Consider the following 25,885-nt stretch of genomic DNA (forward strand, 5'->3'; position numbering starts at 1 on the left):
CTCATTCAGAAATTTGACTTAATCTTTTTGCATCTGTTTTCCTAAATGACTTGAAGGTTTTTAGGTTTCTTCAATAAAATATCAGTGCTTTTAAAATCAGCTTCAAGTACAGAAAATTGGTGGAAACCAAGAGCCAACATTTTGATCTGTTATTCATTAATAATGTGAAAAAAGATGGAAATTTGTCTTTATTATAAAGTCGTGGTGCTACTATTTTCTTTGATTTTGATGAGACCTTCAAGCTAAAGCCAGATCAATGTCCAGATTTCATATGTAAATCCATACAGACCACATAGTGAGGGTCACAGCCCCACCTCTGAACAGCTCCAATTCTCACACTTTGCCCCAGGTTCTGGGCCCTGAATAGCGCAGAAGGCGTGGCATCACCCTGTCCTGCCTCTCTTCCTTTTCCACCTCCTCTCTTCCTAAAGCTTAACCACCACTAATCCACCTCTCAGTCCTTGAAGAGCCATGGTGAGGGTAGGTGGGGGTCAGAGGGCCAGATTGGGATTGACTTTTGTGGACCACTGTAAGAATAGCACCAATGTGACTGCAGTTAAATATGGATCCTAAATATTAACTTTGTAGTAAGAAAGAATAGTTTTGTAGTTACACAGTTCCATTGAAGTTTGGTGCGCTATTGCAGTGTTTTCCAACACTGGTCTTCAAGGAATGTTGCCCTGCATGTTTTAAATGTCTCCCTGCTTTAACACACCTGATTCAGATTATTGCAGTTCAGTAAAACCTTGTTAATCAGCCATCCATTGAAATCAGGTGTGCTGAACAGGGAAGCACCTAAAACATGCAGGGCCTTGACCAGTGGCGCAAAAGGTGGCTATGCAGTGTATGCAACGCATAGGGGCGCTGCAGTAGAGGGGGCGCAAAAACGATGTGGGGAATTTTTTTTTCTTGTCAGCATTTTATGTACTTAACAGCTGTTTGTGTATGAAATGATCAATAACAGAGGAACAGCACTGATTAGGCGCCCCCCTCCCTGCCAGCCGCTCTTCCCTCCCATACAGGTAGCTTGGGCAGCGGCCCTTCGAGAACGAGCTGAGGCGCGTTTTTTTTCTTTTAAATTTGTAGTAATGCCTCGACAACAGGGAGCTAAAGATGGGCGCAGAAAAAACTCCTGGGCACAAAACAGAAAAAGGAAAAGGGGGAAGGATAAAGATGTTGGAGAGACAAAGAAAAGCTTTTCAAAGTGGTTGAAAGACAGTAGGTAAGTAATGTCAGTGTATCAACAAGAGAGTTGTAAATATTCAGGTTAGCTTAAGCTAGCCTAAAATGACAGGGGGTTGTTGTTGTCCAATACGGGACACGATTTATTCCGTATTGCTATAATGTCTGATAGACACACCTATCACACACATCTCAACAATATGTATAATAATAATGACCAAAACAAAACATGGGAAATATTAGGGTCAACTAAATTGTCATTGCGGGACCTAAATAGGACCCCACGAACTGACGCTGTTGTCATGGTTACCTAGAGACGGACACTATGCAGCCGCAGTAAGCTGCTATCAACCAGTGTCTTTTTAAAATATCCACCCGATACTACACCGTCCTTAGAAATTTGTTTGCATATGAAAAATACAGATGGTAGTGGGAAGACACAGGCTAAACAATCACAGTGAAGTTTAACAGGGGCATTAAAATAAATGTGTCGGTGACATTCAGTGGCACCCAGTGGGTTTGATATCAGACAGAATGGATCAGGAGAGGAACCGCAGACCAGTCAGAACCTAAAGAACCAGACATCAGTCTCTTCATCCCTCACTCATTTCCTGAGACCGAAAAATAATATAGATGGCAATTTAAAGAACAAATCATACAAATAGATTAATAGTAAATAAATATTAAATGCAAGCACAATCAGACTTGTATGTGAACAGTTTATGATCCCAGTGCCACCCACATGCACAGAAAAACCTAGACAACGCACAGCAGTGTACTGTTTGCAGAAGTAATAATGGATCGATTACAAAGGTGTTGAGTAATGGCAGCTGACTACTGTCGGCTCACAGCCTACAAAAAAGTATTGGTGCTGCTTGATTCAGACATTGTTTACATCAGGATTTACCAGTCTGGCTTCTTCTGGTGCATCTGTTGATGAATGCCTCACATCAATGACGGAAAAGATGAATAAAATGCAAACTGACGGCTCGGACTACAGACACTTGGAAAACTATTTGATATATATCCAATTTAGAACAACAGATGGAAGAGGCACAAATCAGACTTTTCTTGGGGTGAATAGATCGGAATGGGGCTGTTCAGTCAGGATCTGGGCAAAAAACTTGGGTCGCATTTACCTGCTGTGTGAACATAGCCTAAAAGAAGATAAATATTACAAGACTAAATTATGGATTTTTGAATAACATGGGTAACTCAAACATAAAAATGTAATCTGAATCAGTTTGTCTTACCAAGGATGTGGGTTGCAGTCATCAATATCTGCAAAACGGAAGAACAATAAAAGATCAGATGGCTCAGAATGAATGAGATCATTTGTGCAAGACTTCTCAAAAATTCACAAATTTTTGGACTTGCGCAAGATATTCTCTGTCCTTATTGTGGCATTCAGAAAATAACGTTTTTGGTAATCTAACAGAAAGCAGTTAGTCTGGTGTTGAGAATAAATAATTCTGTTTTCCTTTTGTTTCTTTTAGCTAATTGTTAAGCTAAGCCTACAAGAATGACATGTTAGGAAATGCAAAAGGAGAGCTCTGCTTAGAAGAAATGACACACTAGGGAATGCCCTCTTTGGACAGAGGCTAACAAAAGCAGTTACCAACTGTTGTTTGTCGCCATTTTGCATGTTAGCTCATAAAGGCAGCATGTCAGAATGGACTAGCTGTATTTTGGTATTAATAAATGGAATTCATGAATTCAACTCACTGACTCTTCTTTAACCTCATACATCAAGAACACAGAACGGTTAATTTTCTTTACTACATCAAGAACACAGAACGGTTAATTTTCTTTACTGGCTAAGACAAAATAAGGTTAGGCATCTTTTTATATAGTGTATTTTAATATGTGGCTTATATTTAAGACACAATAACTTCTCTCTCTGTGTGTTTATGAAATAGAAGCATACTTTGTGCACAAGTGGGCCCTTCCCAGCCAGCCTTGCAGATGCAGGTGAAAGGTTCTCCTCCAACACATGTTCCTCCATTCTCACATGGATCCGAATCACAAGTGCTGTTCTTAGCTAAAACAAAACAACATTTGATCATCAACTGATTTAATTTTGTCTAGTAACAGCAGTTGAGCAGTCATCATGATTAACTTAGTTGCATGGAAACAATGGCTGACCTGTGTTGCAGGTGTTTCCTGCCCACCCTGATGGGCAGCGACACAGGAACGAGTCTCCACGGTCATAACAAGTCCCGCCGTTCCTACATGTGTTGGAGTCACATTGGCTCTCACCTGGAGAGTGGAAGCACCACACAAACACTGCTGGTATTTGTCTTTCTGCCATTGTTGATAAGTACCTACTTCCACTCCACATGTGAAAAGAACAGAGTAGTAAGAGGATCGTGTTCACTGACATGTAAGCAGTTCTGGAATCCTTCCTCACCCCAAAGATCAAGTAGATTAAGTAGTTCAGAAATATAAGACCTGGCATGCAAGGAATGTGAAGGAAAACATATTGCACCTTTTTTTGCTGACTGACACTAATAAGACAGATATGCGAGTGGGAGGAAGGTCTAACAGTTTGTGGTAATCGCAGAAATAGTTTTCAATGTGTGCATAAATGACTGCAGTCAAACTCACGTAAGTGACAGTTTTTCCCTTTCCAGTTGTCTACACAGTTGCAGTAGAAATCATGAAATAGATCCACGCACTGGCCTCTGTTCTGACAGGGGTTGCTGCTGCACTCATTCACATCTGGAAGTGAAAGGTCAGTTTGGGTTATGAAGAGGTATGTGGGGAACTTAAATAAAATGATTAGAAAAGACGGACAGATGATCACATCAAACCAGGAAAAGGACTTGTTTTTGTTGGTAAGTTTTCTCATTTAAAGCAGATGTTGGTCTTTCACATCTTTATCATTTCATGCCTTTGAAGATTTGGTTATTTTGGTTATTTTATGATCAATGTTTTTTGGTACAAAAGCTTGCCCCTTATTGGTAGACATTTTTTGTACAGATCAGGCAAAAGTTTCATGTCTAAAGTAAGGAGACATGATCATACTTAGATCTCCAATGAATAACTTCAACTAGCATGAGTTATTTAGTTTGTTCTTGGATCATAGTCTGTTATAATGAGTGCAAATCATGATCAGAACCAAAGTAAAGAGCAATGAAGTCTTAAAGTTTTTGAAAACTAATATAACATTTTAACAAATTATACATGAGATTTGAGAATTTTTATCATCATTCATCTTCATAATTGGTGAAATCAATTCACTATGGTTTGAGTAACTAAACAGTTTTACAGTAACAAAATGAAAGTACGAGAAACAAAATCACAATGTGTAGGTATGACATGCAGAATCGACAAAAGATTGGAATGCGCCAACGCCTTTACAATGCAGTTAACAGTATCATCTGAAAATATGCATGCTTAATTCATGTGCTATATATGAGCCCAAACAAGATAAAAGAACAACAAAATAAATATTGTAAACAAACCAGAAACAGTGGTTTGAGACAAACTAAAAGAGGAAAAACAAAGACTTCAGTCTTGACTAATACTCATGGTCTGAGACTCGAATCTTATTCACAATCTTTATCTTAAGTGATCAGGAGGGAAACTCTAAATTGTTTTCTCTGCACATTGAAAAGTTAAAAGATTACTTATAATTATAAATATTCAAGTGTTAAATTAGGCTTTAAGACTAACAATACAGGTTTGCATTTGCATAAGTTATATTTAGTTATATATAAGTTATATTTATGCTGTTATGGTCAGATGAGTAATGTTTAGTCACATGACTGGTGACTTCAGAAAAATGACTTGTGAACATGTCTTAATGCTCTAAAGTAAAACTGATGTAACAAAGTTACATCAAATATAATGACACACCTTATGGTTTTGAAGAGATATAATAAAAAAACAATAAAATAATGTATAATAATAATTTACCAAATACCATCACTTTTGGAGCTAAATCATATGTATGCGTTGGGGAGTCAGTTATGGTGGTTCTGTAGCAGAAGGCTGTAACTTAAAAACATTTTTCTTTAGATTACCACAGGAGCTGTTTGACTTTGCCAGCTTAAATTTGTGCTGCCTAGTCACACACTCACCAACATCACAGAGGTCACCCTCCCAGCCGCCTGGACAGACACACTCAAAGGAGCTGATCCCATCTATGCAGGTGCCTCCATTTTTACATGGGTATGATACACAGTCATTGATATCTGCAAACGAGAATGGTAACGCTGTGACATGTGGCTCAGGTTTTTCTCTGGACGTTTTATTTCCACTATACACCAAACTGATGGTGATGATTAGCGAAACTTGAGCCTGAATTGCCATAAGGCTTGTGGTTCCTAGTGATGGTAACTGGTGATAAATATAGAACATGTGTGAGTGTCAAGCTAATAATTACTCACTCTCGTGGCAGTAGGTGCCAGTGAATCCCGGATCGCAGGAGCAGCTGAAGTTCCCGGCAGGCAGGCTAATGCAACGGCCGTGTGGCCCACACACATTTGATGAAATGTGCCACACTTGTTGTTGAGTGTCATTGGTTGCAATGGCAACAGTGCAGCTGTCAATCACTTTGGGTTACAGACAAGAAAACGGTCAAAATCAGCAAGTCAAAGCATTGCTACTGGTTTGAAAGAAATAATGAAAAAACAATGACTCTAGTAGAAGCCTTGCTACCTTCACACTGGTGGGTCTTGCAGTGGTCCTTGAGCTCAGAACAAGTTTTGCCCTCATAATCCTCAGGGCAGCTGCAGTAGAAGTCACCAGCTAGGCTGTTGCACTGAGACTTACTTTGGCAAGGATTTGGATAACAAGGATCATTTTGGACCTTCAGAGAAGAAATCAATAACTGAGGCACATTCAAACTCTCCTCACTGTCAATGTTATTCAACATAAGAAACAAAACAGTTGCTTTACATCATATTTCATGAGCTCTTTTGTTAGGCATTCTCATTGCATCAATTTTTAGGTAATATTTAGCTTTATTGAGGAACTAAAACTGAGGTTTGCCATGTTCTTTAAAATATTAAAATCTCATTTTGCCTCATTCTCATTAACTGTCGCTATGTTTACAATATTTTCCTCACCTCACAGGTGGTTCCAGTGAACCCTGGTGGGCAGTCACACACAAAACCTTCCAGATGCGCATGGCAGCGGCCACCATTTCTGCAAGGACTGCTAGGGCAATGGTTCCTCTGAGCCTCACAGTGCCGACCCACAAAACCTGGCAGGCAAACACACTGGTAGCCTCTGGCTGTGTTCTGGTATGAAGACAACAAGTGTGGTTCTCAGCAAGTCAGTCAATAGATCCAACAGCTGTCAAAAGTAACTCAGGTTTAAATTCTCATTTCACTTAGTTGCAAGAGAGACAAGACCAGATCACTAAAGCAGCACCAGATAATCTACTTAACATAAGACTTTATCAAACTGCAAAACTACACCAGCTAATGCGTAATTCAGTCATCCAACTGAACTAAAGTCCAACTCAACTTCAAAGACATTCTAAATTCAGCTCAGAGTCAATAATTATTTATCAATAACACTAATTATTTATTAATTCATAGAAAAATGCATAATAATGTAGTTGTGTTGACAGTTTTATCATACAATGACATCTGGTAAAGTGGTTAGGAAGCATGGCTTAGATAGCAGCTGAAGCCCTTAGAAAGCTGACACGCCTATTGTTCTTGTATTCATATGTTCAAAAAAACATTTAAAAAATTCATTAAAACCAGCAGCATGTTTGAAGAGAATGACAAGTGGGACTTACCTTACAGGTACCTCCATTCTGACACTGTCCATGGCAACTGTTCATGTCTGAGGAAAAACCAAAGGTCTGAAATGAAATTCAATGAAGACGGAGACAGAAGCACACTGATTGAGCAACATGCAAGAAAGTGGTTGGGGGCTGGGAGGAGTGGTGCACTGCTGTACACTCAGAGCAGGGTGATCAATGCCCAGAAGAGATGCAGATTCAAATGAAGAAAGATGTGGAACTAAACAATTATACTAATTAGGAAACTCTCTCATGGATGACTGAACAGAGTTTTTAGAAATTTTAGATTTAGTCAGTGACCCTGGAGCCCAGGTGAAGCGTGGGACAATCCAGCAGAAAGGCGTGAAGACTAGAGACAGAGGAAGAAATTCCAGCAACCTCCACTGACCAGCTTCTATTGCATTTACATCAACTAGATCAAAAGTTTATATCCACTCATCATTTAATGATGTATTTGAATCACTCTTTCATCAGGTGGAATGGTTGTGTATGTACGTCGCAAACAAATTCAAAGAATATAAAAGCTATGAATTGGTGCAAAATATTGCATTTACTGTGGATTTTCTAAATATAGTTAAAATTATAGACACATTCCTGCTCCTTAAAATATAAATCCTGCTAGTACATGAATGTTTATTGGGTTGAGATATGGCATGATTTACAAGAACCAGTTTTCATGTGTGTTTTTGATCACTGTCAGGCTGGGACGTCCAACTGTTTCAAAGTTCCAATCATCTGACCCAAACTTTGACCTCTGATGAAAGGAAATGAGGTAGGATGTTCAAAGACCAACTGTGAGCAGCAGTCCTGTTCAGGATGGGATTCTTTCCAGCTGGCCACACGGTCAAGCCAAGCAACCTCTGATGGTCAGACCAGACAAAGACTGAACTGCTGTATGTCACTGGTAAATCAAGGAGAGGCTTTTCATTACAGTACCTGCTGTTAAGCATGGTGGAGGTAGCATCATGCTGAGGGGCTGTTTCACTGTCAGCGGTACTAATGCATCGTATGGAACACAACGGGACGGTTCCATGGTTTTCGAAAGGATTAAAATGACTAACATGGAATGTCCCAAACCTCAATCCTGGCCAAAATTCATGCCAACCAAATTAAGAAGCTTCTTCATGACTGGAAAAAGAATGCATTCAGGAACATTTCGAAAAATATTAATAGTGGCGTTAGGTGAATACTGCAAAAACACAAAATCTTACCAAGCAATTTTGATTCAGTTTTTAGTGCAAAAATCGAGTACACTAGAAATAAGAGGAGACTATCTTACAACTACCTCTTTAGCATATATATGAACTTGTTTCAATTCCTTAATATTGATGAGGTAGTACTGGTTCCATTGGCAGATTATTTCAATTATGATTTTTTTCCCATATAAAAAAATCATAATGGAACCATTAGCAGTAGTTCCATTAGTGCAAATGGAACTTGTACTTTTATGCATACATTTTAAGCTTCTGATGTAAAACCAACCAACAACATGGACAGGATGTTGGGGATATTTGAGAAAGTACACCCACACATATAACATGCTGGCAGTGGAACAGAGGTTGGTCAGTAAAGGCTCTGTATTACAGCTCAGAGTAATGCAGCCAGGCGGGAAACAGACTGAAGACCAACACTTTTCTGAAATCATACTGACTTATGTGACAGTTGTGGCCCACCCATCCAGGAAAGCAGGCACAGTGATATCCACCAATCATATTTTTGCAATAGTAAGCATTGAGGCAAGGCTTTCCCCCACACTCGTTAACGTCTGCAAAGTGGAGACGAGAGACACAAAGACAGGGAATAAGAAGCCCCATCACCAAGCACAGCTGTGTTACACTCATCCCACCAAAAACAAAGTATTTACATGTCTTGACATTTCATTAAAGTTTACATTGCTATACGGTGTTGTGCCATGGTGTTAAATTGCATGTCATTTAAACAAATTTAGTAGTAAATTACAAATGAAACCAAATATGATTCCCCTTCAGATCTTTGACTGTAAAACAGTAAATGAGGTCAAAGAGCTCCATGATGTGTTGTTCTGAGAAGATGTTAAAACAGTTTTTTTTTGTATGAGATTCGAGGGCTGCACAGTGGCGCAGTTGGTAGCACTGTTGCCTTGCAGCAAGAAGGTCCTGGGTTCGATTCCCGGCCGGGGTCTTTCTGCATGGAGTTTGCATGTTCTCCCTGTGCATGCGTGGGTTCTCTCCGGGTACTCCGGCTTCCTCCCACAGTCCAAAAACATGACTGTCAGGTCAATTGGTTTCTCTAAAATTCTCCCTAGGTGTGAGTGTGTGTGTGCATGGTTGTTTGTCCTGTATGTCTCTGTGTTGCCCTGCGACAGACTGGCGACCTGTCCGGGGTGTACCCCGCCTCTCGCCCGGAACGTAGCTGGAGATAGGCACCAGCAACCCTCCCGACCCCATTAGGGACAAGGGTGAACAGAAAATGGATGGATGGATGGATGGAGATTTTGATTCAAATGTAAGATTACTAGAAACATTTGAGGCAGATGTTGAACAGTGATTTATTTTCTACACATTAACCCTCCAGGGTTAATGTGTCTCTGTTGCATTCCCTAGAGGCCAACCTGTGACATTCCAAGTGGTCAGTTTCACCACTTCATCCACTGAACCCAACATAGCATTAATAGTACTCCCAGGAGGTGAATGGCACCTGTTGCCCTTCTTAAATGAAACACCCAGAAGCTTTTGCTCCAAACCAGTTCTCTGTGTCCCACAGGGTCCTCTCTGCACCCAGAGCAAACTGCTGCTACTGCTGCTTGTTAATGTTTCCTGGGAGAAGCTGGAGGGGCAGACCGTAGAGCATTTACTCCTCTGTTGTGTCCTGTCTGGAGCCCTCTGCCCCTCCCCCCAATTCCCCTTACAGGATGATATTTGCTCCCAAGGCCAGCAGCTGCCACGCAGTGATTATTTTTAGCTTTACTCAAGTCACCTGGCTTGGGTTGCAGACACTACCACTGCTGGGGACGGGTGTAGACAACACACACACACACACACACACACACACACACACACACACACACACACACACACACACATACAAAGACACATATAACCTTGTAAAAGTTTTCATACTGCTTCAAAATGTTCCACATTTTTCACTTGAAAGCCATATGCATTCTGTTTTTTATTCATTGTGACAGACCAACACAAAGCTTGGTGTGCGTTTGTATTCATAACCCTATACTTTGATACCCCTACATGAAAGCTACTGCAACCTTCAGCAGTCACCTAAAGGGAGTCTGACTGTGTGTAACTGAATGCTAGTCTAGCTCCAGTTGTTCTGTTTCTGACCTCAGAGGTTTGCTAAAGATCATAAGAGAACAACCAGCATCATGTAGACAAAGGAACACAGCAGACATGTCAGGAAGGAAGTTAGAGCAGAGTTATGTTCTAAAGCATGCACGGTTAATAGGAGGGGCTGCTGCCAGGTCAACGACACAATGCAAGCAACAGTCTGCTGTCACTACATGCTCCTCTAGGAGCTCGTCATTGACTCAGAGCAGCTTTTTGAGTTTCTTTTGATAAAAACCCTAAACAATTTGAATAATAAACAGAAGCTGCCTGAACTGTTCAAAAAATAGAATCGATTTGGACTGTGTGTACTTTACTTGGAATCTGCTTCTATGATTGGTCTGAATCAACAATTTTTGTTTTTGCAAAGTGGCGTGAGAAGACATTTGCTGTGAATTGGCACTACATAAAAGCTGAATTGAACAGAAAAAGTCCCAAGCGTTGAGCATTTCTCTGTTCAACCTGAACATAAAGAGAGGATGGACCAACTGAGACATTTACGTCCTTCTACACTGACTGGCTGACCAAAGAGAGCATTGATCAACAAACAGCCAACATCCCTATAGTAACTCTGGAGGAGCTGCAGAGATCCATAGCTCCAGTGAGGAACTCTCTCAACAGGATAAAAATTAAAATGCAGCAAACATATTTAGTCTGTATGAAAGAACGGCAAGAAGAAGGGCATTTAAAACCTCAGAGGACAATGTGTTTTTAGAGAGCACAGTAAACAAGAAGTTGTTCTGGTCATGCAACCAAAGTTGAACTTTTTGGTCAACATGGAAAACCTCATGTGTAGATAAAACTCAACGTTCTGGACTAACCATCCACAGTGAAACACAGAGGTGGCAGTATCGTGCTGTCGGGATTTTTTTTCAGCAAGGAAAAAAGTGTCTCACAGGTGAAGGGAAGATGACTGAAGCTCAGTAGAGGAGAATCCTGGACGGAGATGCAGAAGACCTGACACTGAAATGTGATGGTTTACATCAAAGCAGATTTGGCCGTTAGTTAATCTCAAACTAAGAATAGGTGGCAGAATTTGAAAACATTTGTTCACAGATCTTCCCCATCCAACCTGACTTGGTTACGGTTGTTTTGATGTTCAGTCTGTAGATGTTCAAATCTGGTAGAGACAAACCTGCAGTAGTAGCAAGTCCTACCAAGAGTTGTATCAGAGGCGCTGAATACAAACACACCAAATTTTGTATTTGTAATAATATTTAATGAGACAAAATGTGGAGATACTTCATGTTAACCAACACAACCGTCGCTGTTGCTGCTGCACAAAGGGGTACACACCAGCATTATCACAGCAAAAAGTCATCCCACATGTACTAGTTAGCAATTTAATGCTGAAATGGCCAAGCTCTTTCTGTTTTACTAGGAAAAGCAGATCATCTGTTTGTATGTGTCTGTCTCAGGATGACCAGAGACAGAGACAATAGGGACAACACACCAATCTGGCAGGTCTTTCCTGTCCACTGCACAGGGCAGAGGCACTCATAGCCATTCTCCATGTCGATGCAGGTCCCTCCATGAGCACAGGGGGCGGAGGCACATTCATCTGTGTCTGAAATGTAAACATACAATAAAGATATTATCACAAGACCCGCCTCCAAGCCCTAATTGGATTTTTCTAGGTTGCACTGGGAACACTAAGAAAATCCATAGGAGCCGTTGAATCCTTTAGGGCTTTCTTTCTCTGTCTGTCATTAAAGGTTTAGATATCTCATACATACAGTTCAGAATTAAACTTCAATAAAAAATACTGGGTTAAATAACCCCCACCCCTCCTCAAATCTAACAAACTGGTATCAAACATTGGTGCTATGCTTCTCCTGTTTTGGACAGTAAAACCTTTTGTGTGTGCTGCTATCATTTTAAAGATCAGAGGTCATCATCAATATCTTCAAAGCAAAAGCAGCACAAATGAACATTTTTGTTGCACAAACCAGCACAAATGTAGCCGAGGTGATTGACACCAAATTTGTTTGACTTTATGAATTTGAGTGGGAGGGGGAAAAGGGAGGCGTTGGTTAACCTCTAATGACCTCGGGAAACTTTTTTATTAATATTTTCAAAATGATAGGCACAAAAGACATTTTTCCTGCACAAACATAGCACAAACAGTTCACACCAATTTGTTAGATTTGGTGTTGACCAAAGGCTGGTTGACCTTTTAACCTTTAAACTTTCATTAACATTTTCAAAGAAAAAGCAGCAAAACCAAAAATTTTTGCTACACAAACCGAACAAACGTTTTCGAGCGGATTGATACAGCTCGACTACACATGGTCGTCTACTGACTGATTCTTGCTCTGCTCTAATTTATGCTGCAAACAGTCAGCTGTTTTTAGATATGGACAATTTTGGAAACTTGATGTTGCCTCTAATTTAGCTATAGATTAGGGTGTTTGTATCAATTACTTTAAACAACTATAAGCAATCATTTTAGTTCTCCTAATCGGTTGGTTTAAAGGGAATATGTAATTTTCATAAAGGACGTTGTTCTGACCCTAGAAAATGTTTTTCCTTTCAGACTGCTCTACATTACATAGGCTGCCACCAATGAAAAGCCCCTGCCTGATGATCAGCTCTTTATGTCTGCTCCTTCATTCTGAACTGAAAGGGAACCAAGCATCTCTTCTGCCTCTCACCTTCAGCACAAGTTGGTCCAGACCAGCCAGCAGGACAGTGACACTCAAAGCCTGAAGGGACTTCATGACAAGTCCCTCCGTTGGCACAGGGGTTAGAGAGGCAAGCGTGCTCCGCTAGAGAGACAGTTGTACATCTTACTTCTGATTTTTTTCCAATTTTCAGGAATTCTGTTGCAACAAAACAGTCATATTTGATTTGGGTATTAATAACATACTCACCAATCTCACAGTTTTTGCCGGAGTAGCCGTCAAGACAAGCACAGTTGTATTCATCTGGCTCTGTGTTCATGCAGGTTCCTCCATTCTTACAGGGCTGATTGGTCCCACAGTAGTTCAGGTCTGGACACCAAAATCAGTAATAAACTCTTTAGATTAGACAGAGGCTTTGTGTTGTTGCACTTCTGGAATGGGACATGGATGTATTATCTATTGTTGAATAGCAGACATAGATTTGTTTAAACAAAAGGTTAGAGAAACCTGACCTTTATCACAGAGCAGCCCACCCCAGTTCTTCTCACAGGTGCACTGCCAGGGCTCAGTACAAGTACCGTGAACACATCCCGGGTATGGGAGGCACCTGTCACACAATGGGCCATCCCACCCATAGTTACACCTGGAACACATTGGTATTATTATTAGACATTGTGCACCTAAGTTGTAAATTTATGCATCTCCTCCAGAGTTAACATGGGTATCTATGCTCTCCTTGCCAACCGTTTTACTTTAGGTGAACCTCCATGTTTTGGTAGGTCTGCAGGTGCTCCTCTACATGTCCAAGTAATGGACTGAACAGACAATCAGAGCTTGAGATGTTGTTTTAGAACCTAATTAATTACTATGAAGGAGTTGGAATTAAACATAAATATAGCATACTTTCATAAGTTTATCTTACAGTTGTTTTTTGTGACTTGTTAAAGTAACAGAAACTGCTTTTTTTAAATGCAACTTAACAGGACTGAGTGAATTCAACAACCCGATCTGTTACCGTATCATATCATATTAAGAAAACATTGTGCATGCTCAGAAGTCCAATCTGAAGTAACTTCAGTCATACAGAATGATTGTTTTTATGAAGACATTTTTGGTGCAAAAGTAATTGTGGTTTATAACTGAGAAGTTAAAGTTTTTGGAAAAAATCCTAGAGGAGTTTTGTAACGATAGATTTATTTCAGACACATTTCTGTATTTTTTCAGAAATACAAAAGAGCAGTTACGCCTCTTCAAATTCTTAAGTACAAGACACAGATTGTATTCTTTGAGTCACACTTAAATCTTACACTTACACTTTTGCCTCAACTCAAACAAAACACATGGTGCAAAACAAAATCACATACACGAGTCAGAAAAAATTACTTGTGAATATTTGTTGTTGGTTTACTTTATCTATCAAATTCTAGTGAAAGTCACCTGCCATTTCCTTCTGTCTGTATTAATGTGAACGTGTAGATACCCACTTTTCCTTCCAATTTGCTCTTTTGTGAATATTGTTTAACATTGTGAAGACTAATGAAGAAGATATGGTTCAGGTGTGACCAAACACTCACAGAAGTTCTATCACAGAAAAATGACTGAGTGTCTTATTTGCAATTTGGGTTACTGAGATATGCAGTGAGGTGACAATAAATGCCACAATAGATACTTTCACGCTTTGGGAGCAATTGCTGCCAGTGAAGAGTGCTGGATGAACTCTGGTTTAAAATAACAAATAATGATGATCCTTCAGAGTGTTTTAAGTTGGTGGTGGAGACCAAAGATCAACAGAGAGAGGGTCAGACTATACAGACAAGTGCTGACAAAGCAGAGCGTGACCACAGTAATCTGCCTCCAGAAAATCATCATCAAACTGAGTGACAGTGTCTATTTTTAGAACAGGGGACAGTTCTCAACAGACACTGTTTATTTTGTGTCTCTCTGTGTGTGTGCATGTGTTTATAGGACTATCTTTTTTCAAATTCAAATTTCATTTGTTGCTTCAGCTCTTGATTTGGATCCTATTGAAGTCTGAGATGGTGACTTGTTTGAAAGTTGCAGCAACTTAAGACGCTGCAGTTATGGTCGACACGTCAACCATAACTGCTCTAGCTGCAGTGTACCATGACTCAGAACAGCTCACATACAGTATACCCATCATTACTTTTCAAATCTGTTTCATTAGTTTGTTTTTTATTATTCTGTTGAACCACATTTGAAAACTTTTCTTGGTTCGTTTTCAATACATTTTAACGTATTATTAATATAGTCAGTTTCAAGTTATGTCCGTGGCCATTGTGTGTTTTTGGTCACAAACCAGTGAGGAACCAACAATATTGTCCACTAACAGCTAACGATCTTATACATTACCACGTCAAAATGCATCAACATCACAAATCTAATATAGCACTTAAAAAACAAGCACTAGACGGAGTTTGCTATATCGAGGCTCAATGTAGGAAAAAAGGACATCCGGAGCGGCCAGATAGCAGGTAAAACAGCGCACAACTACCAACACTCACCCGGATTAGCATCACGGTCAGGCAGCTAAACCAGGGGTGGGCAACTCCAGGCCTCGAGGGCCGGTCTCCTGCAACTTTTAGATGTATCTCTACTTCAACACACCTGAGTCAAATAATGAGGTCACTAGCAGGACTCTGGAGAACTTGACTGCACTTAGGAGGTGATTCAAATGTTGGATTCAAGTGTGTTGGACCAGGGAGACATCCAAGAGTTGCAGGACACTGGCCCTCGAGGACCAGGATTGGCCACCCCTGAGCTAAACAAATAACATGAAAAATAATTTAAGTCTTCAAGCTAATGGTGTAAGACGTTGGTTCTGCTCTTGTTCTTGGACCGCCTCTAGTTGCTACTGGTGGTAATATTTCACAGACGTAGCGTTGCTCAACCTGTCCCTGCAGTGAACTCTCACACTGAATGTCTAATGCTGCAACATGTAATTTAAACAAAATCATTTTAGATATGTATTAAAACTTTCGCCGTCCTAACATAAGACAGATAATATCTGAAAATAATCAATCTCCTCTGCCTCCTCCCTGTGATCTGCAGAATTACTCAGTCAGAAACAACCAATCAGAGCCAGCATTAATCAGCTAGCCATGCTATCACAAAGTTTTGAATCAGAAAATTAGGATTTTAATGCAACCTGCATTTGACTTTGAATGAATGTCTCCTTTATTACTTGACATTATTAGGCAGGTTTATTTGACTAATAATTTAGAGTACCGAGAGACTTACTTTTAAGTATTATTTTACTGATTGAAGGTTTTTCAGTTGTCCTTTTGACTGAACAGCAGCTGTATTGTGCCTGAAAGTATTGAACATGTTTATGTCTAAATCTGGTGAATTTATTGCCAGATCATTTTTTATTTTTGCCAGATCACTTAGTATCACTTATACCTAAAGTGAAAAATTAACAGCCATTCCAGGCAATCGGCAAAGATCGGTGATCGGCGGAGATCGACCTCATGGGTGATTGGTATCGGTATCGGCAGCAAAAAATCTGATCGTAGCATCCCTATGACAGGGTAACTAACAAGGAGTAAAGGAGTAAATGAAGGATTTGTAATTAAAAACTGGGAGAATTAATGCTGAAACAATAGACCTGGGTTAACGGGCTGAAAATGTGAGGAGAGGGAGCAGAAGGCAGATTGAGGAAAGAGAGAGAAAGAAGAAGTGACGGGGGCAAGGGAGAGTGCACTGGTGACTAATAAGTTAAAACTCACAATTTAAGATTAATGAACTTAAAAACAATATTTAGATAACTTGTCTCTTATTGTTAAATCAACTTCATGAACTTTAATTTCAGAGTTAAAACCAATACAAGTTTCTTATAGACTTAAATTGCATTTTTGAGGCAGCAGGTGGACTTTCATTTTCAAGTTAAACCACCTACAAATGTTTTACATTGTGTTTTTAATACTAAGAAGAATTTGTGTGATACTTTATATCTGTTGCACCTGAATTTCCTTTTTTTTTTAGTGTGATAAAAAAAACATTGTTTCTATTCTTTTCTTTAACTCGGGCTTTGTGGTGGAAGCTGAGCTGAGGTCAAACTTGGAATGGCCAGTTGGCTGTGTGGAACAAGAGTTTGTCTTCTTGAAGGGGAGGCCTGTGCAGGGTTAGCTAATCTGTTGGTTATAGCAGCTCTCTGTTATTTCAAGGCCAATGGGTAACATTGCCCCCACCTGTCTTGTCATTTCTCTGTCAGGTCTATTTTGGGAAGGATTCACCACCACCCCCTCCTCCTCCATCCCTAACCCTCTTTTCTAGCTCCCACAAACACTCCAAAATAGATGCTAACCAAACAGTGGTGATATAGCGCACACACAGAAGCAACAGGGAGACACTGTAGTCCTCAGGTTAATCACTAACCTGTTTCTTAATGATGACACATAACACTCCGGCTTGACGATTTAACTTGATCAGATTTTATTCAGTTTCATGCCATCCGTAATTCCAGCCCCTTTAAACACGTCACACATGTCCAGACAGTTATGTTTTATGCACATCTTGCACAAGCTGCACGTTTATTCATGCATCTTAAAGTTGCTCACATTTTGTCATTTTGTTATTTTCACTGTATTTTATCAGGAACACCAAGTGCAAACTATCTGTAAATTGGAAGGAAAGAAAAATATGGTTATAGAAAATGTTGACATATTTCCAGAGCAGTGACGTCAGACCACTTTTTTCAGTAACGAGTAATCTAACGAGTGGCTATTTCAAATCCAGTAGTCAGACTACAGTTACTTATCGAAATCACTTTTTTTCACTAGAACGGCAATCAACTACAACACACGACCGTGTAAAACTGGCCTCCCTGTTGCTTGATGATGGTCTGACTAGTTAACCACTAAGTCAAGATGTCATACAACTGTTAGTAGCAAAGCGTATGAGGATCTACGTCATGATTCTATGTTGCTGATTAAATAAAATCATATGTTAATGACAACGTATACTTGTCTGACAGATATAGCCATCAGTTCGTGCTAAGCATATGACGATCTGACAGCGTATGCTGACTTGACAGAACAGGGGTTGTTGGACAGCCTGACAGCGCACATAGGACCACTGAATTATGCATAGGCAGATCTCACAGCTAAATTCAGGAGACTGACTTTAGTTTGTTGTTGCCTGGGAGCGTAGTTTGTGTCAGAAGCTAGAACTGTCATGTTCCGTGTTTTTCTGTGTGTTTATTTTGAGTTTCCTGTGTCTCTGTGTTGTCCTGTCTCCCTTTGATTACTCCCAGGTGTTTCTCATTCCCTGATTACCTCCTGTGTATTTAGTGTCACCTGTGTGTCTGTGTCTTTGTCGGGTCCTTGTCTAATGTGCGCTCAGTCCTTCATGTGTCCAGTCGTAAATCAGTTGCTACCGGCGTTGAGCCCTGGCTTCCGCTCAGTCGTGCTGCCTGTGTTTTTGGACTTGTTTTGGACTGTTTTGATGTTTCTTTTTCATTAAAACAACCATCTATCATCTCAACCTGGGTCTACAGCGTTTGCCTCACCACCTTCACCACACCGTTACATGACAAGAACGAGACTTCTGATTCCCTTCTTCAAGGCTAGCCTGCTTGTACACTGCTAAATTAAACTAAATTTATGAGTGCTTAACTAAATCAAATGTGAAAGATAGTGAGCGGGTGTTTCTTCCATTTTCTAACTGTTTTTACCAGTTTGTTTAGGCTTTCATATCTATGAGAAAAATGTCATTACTGTTTACTGAAAGTTATCAGTCACCTCACAAAACATCTGGTCCATTTCAACTTTTTATCAAGCTTTGAATCATCTGACTGCTGATTCAAGATCTCTTTAGCTGTCCTATTAAACGTTGACAAAAAAACTGCCACATATTTCTACTAAGTACATTTTAGAGAGAAAAATGGGACTTTTCGTTTGTTGTTTAGTATTTTGTAGCTAAATGCCGCAATACGTCTTGTGACAGTAAAGCATATCTAACAAAGCACTGCTTCATTTCATGACGGGTAAGCTGTTAAAACCCAATCACCAACATCTTGTGACAGATCTACTGCTTACATTCAGGGACAGGCTGTTGTCCCTGAATGTTGTTATTGATGATGACATCATCATTAATAAAGCTTCACCCTATCATTATGATAGTACACTTTATTGCCAAATGTATTGGGTCACCTGCCTTGACTCACATATGAGCTTAAGTCACATCTCATTCCATATGGTTCAATATGACTTTGGTCTACCCTTTGCAGCTAGAACAGCTTCAACTCTTGTGGGAAGGCTGTCCACAAGGTTTAGGAGTGTTTATGGGGATTTCTGACCATTCTTCCAGAAGTGCATTTGTGAGGTCACATTCTGATGTTGGACTAGTAGAAGGCCTAGCTCTCAGTCTCCACTCTAACTCATCCCAAAGGTGGGTTGAGGTCAGGACTGTGTGCGGACCAGTCAAGTTCATCCACACCAGACTCTCCATCCATGTCTTTACAGACTTTGCTTTGTGCTCTGGTGTACAGTCATGTTGGAAAAGGAAGGGTCCAGCTCCAAACTCTTCCCACAAAGATGGGAACATGGAATTGTCCAAATGTCTTGGTATGCTGAAGCATTTAGAGTTCCTTTCACTGGAACTAAGGGGCCAGCTCAGCTCCTGGAAAAACAACCATAAACCATGATCCCCCCTCCACCAAACTTTACACTTGGCACAATACAATCAGAGAAGTACCGTTCTCCTGGCAACTACCAAACCCAGACTCGTCCATCAGATTGCCAGATGGAGAAGCACGATTCATCACTCCAGAGAAAGCTCCTCCACTGCTCTAGAGTCCAGTGGCGATAGCTTTACACCACTGCATCTGACGCTTTGCATTGCACTTGGTGATGTTTGTCTTGGATACAGCTGGTTACCATGGAAGCAAATTCCATGAAGTTCTCTGCCCACTGTTCTTGGGCTAATCTGAAGGCCACATGAAGTTTGGAGGTCAGTAGTGACTGACTGCAGAAAGTTGGTGACCTCTTCACACTATGTGCTTCAGCATCTGCTGACCCCGCTCCTTTGGTTTACATGGCCTACCACTTGGTGGCTGAATTGCTGTCGTTCCCAAACACTTCCATTTTCTTAGAATTCAGCTGACAGTTGACTGTGGAATATTTAGGAGTGAGGAAATTTCACCACTGAATTTGTTGCACAGGTGGCATCCTATCATAGTTCCACACTGGAATTCACTGAGCTCCTCAGAGCGAACCATTCTGTTTGTAAATGCCTAGGTGCTTCATTTTATACATAGAAGTGATTGGGACACCTGATCCCAATATTTTGGATGGGTGAGCAAATAATTTTGTCAATATAGTGTGAGTTTGGGAGCAAACTCATGTATTTGGCACTTTCTAAGACAATGATGTGAAATTTGAGTCAAAATCAGTGTCATTCATTTCCAACAAAATGTATACATGTTTTAATAATATGAGAGAGTGATGGTTATTAATAAAAAAAAAGTGGCAGTGAAAAGTTTTGAACAATTATAATTCAGAAAGAAAAAAATAAGGAAAGTGAACATGAGCTGGGAAAACTCATTTTCTGTAGCATGAGAAAATTGTAAGCCATGTTCTAATTTTTCCTGAACCAAGTTCCTGTAAGACCCAGCAGGCCCAACTGATTTACTCATTGCACATTAAGAAGGCCCTTTTTCTGCATCTGTTTTGATAAATTTAAACAATGACCCAGAAATTCATAATAAAGAAGCTCTTATCCTCTCTTCTCTTTTCACAGGAGTCAATTTGAGTCAATTTTTCCCTCATAGCCATGAAGCTTCAGATCACATGTTGAGGCACATTCCTGGGTGTTCCTCTCGCTCCACCAATCCTCTGGCCATTTTCAGTGGAAAATGTCAGCTTCATTATTTATGAGTGCTTAACTAAATCAAACGTGCATCTTTAAAACGCCCTATCCCCTCCTTCTCACTGCTCTCCTGGCATTTCCAAGCTCTTAGCACTGTGTTACCTTTATTTGTCTGCTGGCAGCTCAGTGACTCTGCATTGTTAAAACAGAACTTAAATTAACTACATCAATGTACAGTACATCACCACAGATTGGAGCTTGAAGATAACAATGTAAAAGTTGTACATTAAGTCTAGCATCACACCAAGTTCACATAGCCCAAAATATTTATCATTAAACTAGTGTCTCAGAAGGTGCTACTGAATTGTTTAAGATTTATTAATTTCTTTAAAGTTAGACAAACATAAAAACTCAAAAATAATCAATAAAATGCTGACTCTTTAAAACATGACAAATGAAACCTTTATTTTAGTTGTGTGTCATCTCTGAGTCAGTCTTGTGTATTATTATATTTTGCAAGCTGGATGTATCATTACAGTCTACATAGCCTATATCTGAGTGTTTCAGCACAAATACATTTATTTTGCTACCGGCTTCTATTTTATGTTTCAGTCAGGAAATGGCAAGAAGAGACATGGGAGGACTATGCTTTATGATAAATAAAGATATTACCTTAAAATGAACAATGTTAAGGACATATATTTAATCAAGAAAGCAACTTTAATAGCATGTGTCCACACAATTAGTGACCTATTTGCAGGAGTGGAACGATGCACCCAGCTCCCAGATGACACATAATCTGTCATAACATAATATTGCTTTCACATGATTGGTAGCTACCAGATTTTTGTAATATAATAATTACTCATGTTTTTATATTATAATAACACATAATATAGTTTATTGTTAACAAAAGAAAATATGTTGCAGACAAAATGCATGTTAGAGAATCTGTAATAAGTGTTGAATAATCCAGTTGTGTTTCAGTGTTTGAGTATTCCTTGAGTAGTTCTCATTGACTCTTTTCTGCTATTCCAATATTAAGAAAGTCCTAATGCCGATGAAAGCCTGGCAAATGCTCCCTATTTGTGTTTTCACAAATAGAGTAAAGGTTTAACCTCAAACTATGTTGTAAAAATCCGTTTAGTATAAAATAATCCTGTTTATGTTTTATCTGGTTAAACATTCTACAATTTAAGCTACCGATAATCAAATATAATCCAAACTCAACAGAAAATATTGAGTTTTTCTGTTGAGAAAAACCAACTCTCAAGAAGAAGCAGATGCCAACTTTAGCAGCAAACATTTAGCCAGTATCATTTGTCTACAGAGGATGCAGAATGCTAGCACACAAACGGTTTAAAAGTGCAACTTCAATGCTTCTAGAACCACGCATTCATCATCTTAAAGATGAACTCAGACTTACTGCTGCGTGCTTGCGCAATGTGAAGAAAAGAGGAGATAAGCTGCGCACGCATGCTGCAAAGTGAGATGCAGGTGATCGATTTTGATGATCGTCAACAAGAGACAGTGATTGGTGATCACCAATCATACACCTTTTTACGGAAATCAGCTGATTATGATCGGTGGCCGATTGATCGGCACACCTTTACTTGCCACCCAAATTGTACAAACGAAAAGAGTTCCAACAGTACAATATGTTCTTGTCAATATTGTCAAGCTTCAACAACAAGGTGCAAAACAGGACAAGGTGATAAGAGCTACAAATAGTCATGGAGGACAACAGAAAGGGCAGAAGCAAGTAATGTTTGTCTCATTCTAACTGCGTGTGTGTGTGCGCTGTGTATTGGATGCGTTTTGGGGCCCATTTTCCTGACACATATTACATTGTGGAGTCCTTGGGGGGACTGAAGTCTGGTCCCCACAAGGGGAAATTATGATTTTGGATGTAGGGTTAGGTTTAGGACTAAGGTGTGAATTGAGTTTTGGTTAGGGGTAGTGTTAGGGCTAGACTGCATGGAAGTCAAAGGAAAGTCCCCACAAAGATAGCGTGACAAACGTGTGCGTGTGTGTGTACGGCCAGGAGCCGGCCTGCTTCATGACAGGAAGCAGAGCAAGGGTCTCAGAGCAGAGCAAAACGATGAACTTGGAGCATGAGGGCCACTTTGCAAGATTAGGAAGAGGAGTGACACTGTCTAACCTGTGTTAGAATAGAATAGGATATACTTTATTGATCCCCAAAGGGAAATTGCTTATGTGTTGAAAGCTACTCCATCTTAGGTGATAAATACAAAATTTCTAATATATATATATATTATATATACAGTACAGGCCAAAAGTTTGGACACACCTTTTAATTCAATGAGTTTCCTTTATTTTCATGACTATTGACATTGTAGATTCACACTGAAGGCATCAAAACTATGAATAACACATGTGGAAATATGCACTAAACAAAAAAGTGTAAAACAACTGAAAATACCCCTTATATTCTAGTTTCTTCAAAGTAGCAATCTTTTGCTGTGATTACAGCTTTGCACACACTCTGCATTTTCTTGATGAGCTTCAAGAGGTCGTCACCTGAAATGGTTTTCACTTCATAGGTTTGCCCTGTCAGGTTAATAAGTGGGATTTATTGCCTTATAAATAGTTATGAAAATAAAGAAAACCCATTGAATTAGAAGGTGTGTCCAAACATTTGGTCTGTACTGTATATATATATATATATATATATATATATGAGTGAATAATAAAGGGAATAGGAGTGAATAATAAAGAGTGAATAGTTCAAAATGACTAGATTTATATCTATTATATTTATTATAAATTTATTTGTTTATACAAATAAATTTATAATAAATTATAAATTATTATTTATTTGTAGGAATTAAATCCATCATCTGACATGAACAGATCCCCAACAGCATGTGGCCAGAGGAGCAAACACTGACAAACATACACATGCATGAAAGAGCTGACTTACTTGCATTCCCCAGGGGTGCTGCAGGTCCCATGTAACGAGCTACATCCCTGTTTACAGATGGCTTTGAGAGAAAAAAAGAAAACATATTTTTGAGTTAATAGAAAGATTCCTACTGATTACCTATTTTAATTCACAGAAAACCCCAATATTGCTCTGAAAATCTGAATTTATGTCTTTGCTTATGGGATGAAGTTGCTGTTGTTTTTGAAATGAATGGGAAACAAACTGTGAAAGAGTTGGGGGTGCTGTTCAACACTGACAGGAGTTTGGAAGCATTCTTCAGATTCTTCTGAAGTGACACTTTACATGAACTTCCGTCAGCCTCTGAGCTTTTTCCAAAACGGCAAACAAGGAAGTCAGATCTGACTTTGGATGTGTGACCAATGACCTAAGGAAGCATTTCTGTGTAGTTCTTATTCTGTCCAGCTGCTCTACTTATGACTCTGCTCTTTTTTGTTCCACTGTATTTGAATTTCTTAAAAAAAAAAAAAAGAAAGAAAGAAAACCATCAACTCCTAATTAGGGAGACAAGAAAAGCCAAGAAAAGTCAAAGTGAAGAAAATCGTTCTTTTTTCATTTATTTTTGTTAAAATTTTGTTCATTGAACTGACTTGTGTCCCAAAATTTAGAAGTATGTTTTTAATTTGCACCTCTATTGCCTTTTGATCTGTATTCTTCTGTATCTGCTCACCTGTTTTGCAATCCTCTCCCTCCCAGCCTTCAATACAATGTCTCTTCCCAAAATGGTCGCACACGTAATGTCCAAAGTAGTCGTCCCGGGGACGACATACGTTGTTGCATCTCATGCCATAGTAGTGTTCATCACAGCGTACACGCATGGTATATTTAATTGTGGCAATGAAGCTTTTATGTTCTACTGACTGCTTCCCCTCGCCAGGATTAATCTTCCCCTTGTAGATGCTCCGCTCAATCATCAGCTCATCATCTGCAAACAACAAAAGTACAAAGAAATTAAAATAACATAATTTGTTAGATATGGAGGTGAATGACAGGGGGATTTGTTTGAATGAAAAAATATCCAAATTAGACATTACGTCTGGTTATACTTGTTATATAGCAAATATAATTATTAAACTTGGTACAAATAGGTGAGTGTCGTCTGCATAGAGGATTATTCTCTGATCTTGAAATAAAAATGTAAGACTTTTAAAGGACATAAACTGCCCCATAACAGCAAAGCTGGCATTGAATAAACTACACACCTTGTTTTGATTTCAAGAGGACATATCATGCAAAATCCACTTTTTTAGCCTTTAAATACATTTTTTGTGTACTTTGAGTCTCTAGAAGTGCAATTTTTTATTTATTCTCTCTCGGTGCTGCATTGAGCACCCCTGGTTTAAACCACCTAAACCTCTGAATGACATTTCATTGAACAGGTCTGTCTAACTCCACCAAATGAATCCATGGAGCTTTGGAAAATGCCAGTTGTTAGTGCACATAAGAAGGGAGGGCGGGGGGGATCTCCTATCAAACATCTCCATGTTTTACAAGAATGCAGAAGAAATAAGTGGAGGAAAGGGTGGAAGAGAATAGAAAAATGAAGGAAACACAAACAGAGGGTGTAGCAGCAAGGCCTGTGCTAGCTTGATAACCAAAAAGTGTTTTCCTGCTCAGTAAAAGGCTTTTCTGCCCCCTCCACCATCTTCCCCTCTCTCAGGATATTCGGCCCTGACTTCATCTGAGCCAAAAAGGAAATAATATGAGACGAGGGACAGGCAGGGAAGGGCGACATAGGAAAGGCACTTTAGCTTGTTCTCAAGGAACAGAAACACCCATGGACCCAGCAGGTTTGCTCCTGTTGCCCTTATAGTCATTTCACTTGAGTTTAGTTACAGTCTGAGCACTTTTAATAATGCTGTAAGTTTTTTCTTAGACGCAATAATGTCATTTTCATGACATCACATTCATTACATAATACACAATACTGCAAGACTTTGAGTTCTGACCAAACTGTGCAAGAACACAGTAGCAAAGTAACTAACTAGACAACCCATTCAAAAACCCAAAGTGTAATTTCACCTAAAATATGACAGACAGGTTTATGACCTGGTTGTGTTTTGCAAGCAGTGTGATGTGATAGTACCACTGCATCATTAGTTAGGAGACATACAAATGGCAGCATCATGCTGTGGGGAAGCTTTTCTTCAGCAGGCCAGAGTTGATGGGAAGGTGGACGGCGCTAAATCCAGGACTGTCTTGGAAC

General features: G+C 39.6%; 1 protein-coding gene across 4 annotated transcripts in view; it reads right to left on the reverse strand.

The window, feature by feature from the left end:
- The window catches only part of LOC114155575 (protein jagged-2-like), a 71,108-nt gene that overhangs the window by 14,951 nt on the left and 30,272 nt on the right, over positions 1 to 25,885 (reverse strand). For 2 of the 4 annotated variants that reach the window (XM_028035525.1, XM_028035524.1), the window contains exons 4-19: positions 24,350 to 24,604; positions 23,659 to 23,719; positions 13,400 to 13,530; positions 13,137 to 13,256; positions 12,918 to 13,031; positions 11,717 to 11,830; positions 8,598 to 8,711; positions 6,941 to 6,987; positions 6,258 to 6,431; positions 5,848 to 5,998; positions 5,577 to 5,741; positions 5,268 to 5,381; positions 3,790 to 3,903; positions 3,328 to 3,441; positions 3,110 to 3,223; positions 2,436 to 2,463 (exon numbers count right to left, since the gene is read on the reverse strand). In XM_028035525.1, the coding sequence (XP_027891326.1) occupies positions 2,436 to 2,463; positions 3,110 to 3,223; positions 3,328 to 3,441; positions 3,790 to 3,903; positions 5,268 to 5,381; positions 5,577 to 5,741; positions 5,848 to 5,998; positions 6,258 to 6,431; positions 6,941 to 6,987; positions 8,598 to 8,711; positions 11,717 to 11,830; positions 12,918 to 13,031; positions 13,137 to 13,256; positions 13,400 to 13,530; positions 23,659 to 23,719; positions 24,350 to 24,604 (1,930 nt within the window). The remainder of the gene's footprint in view (positions 1 to 2,435; positions 2,464 to 3,109; positions 3,224 to 3,327; positions 3,442 to 3,789; positions 3,904 to 5,267; positions 5,382 to 5,576; positions 5,742 to 5,847; positions 5,999 to 6,257; positions 6,432 to 6,940; positions 6,988 to 8,597; positions 8,712 to 11,716; positions 11,831 to 12,917; positions 13,032 to 13,136; positions 13,257 to 13,399; positions 13,531 to 23,658; positions 23,720 to 24,349; positions 24,605 to 25,885) is intronic. The other 2 variants (XM_028035527.1, XM_028035526.1) reach the window with 1 other exon arrangement.

Source organism: Xiphophorus couchianus, chromosome 13, assembly GCF_001444195.1.
Source record: "Xiphophorus couchianus chromosome 13, X_couchianus-1.0, whole genome shotgun sequence".
Classification (NCBI taxonomy): Eukaryota; Metazoa; Chordata; class Actinopteri; order Cyprinodontiformes; family Poeciliidae; genus Xiphophorus; species Xiphophorus couchianus.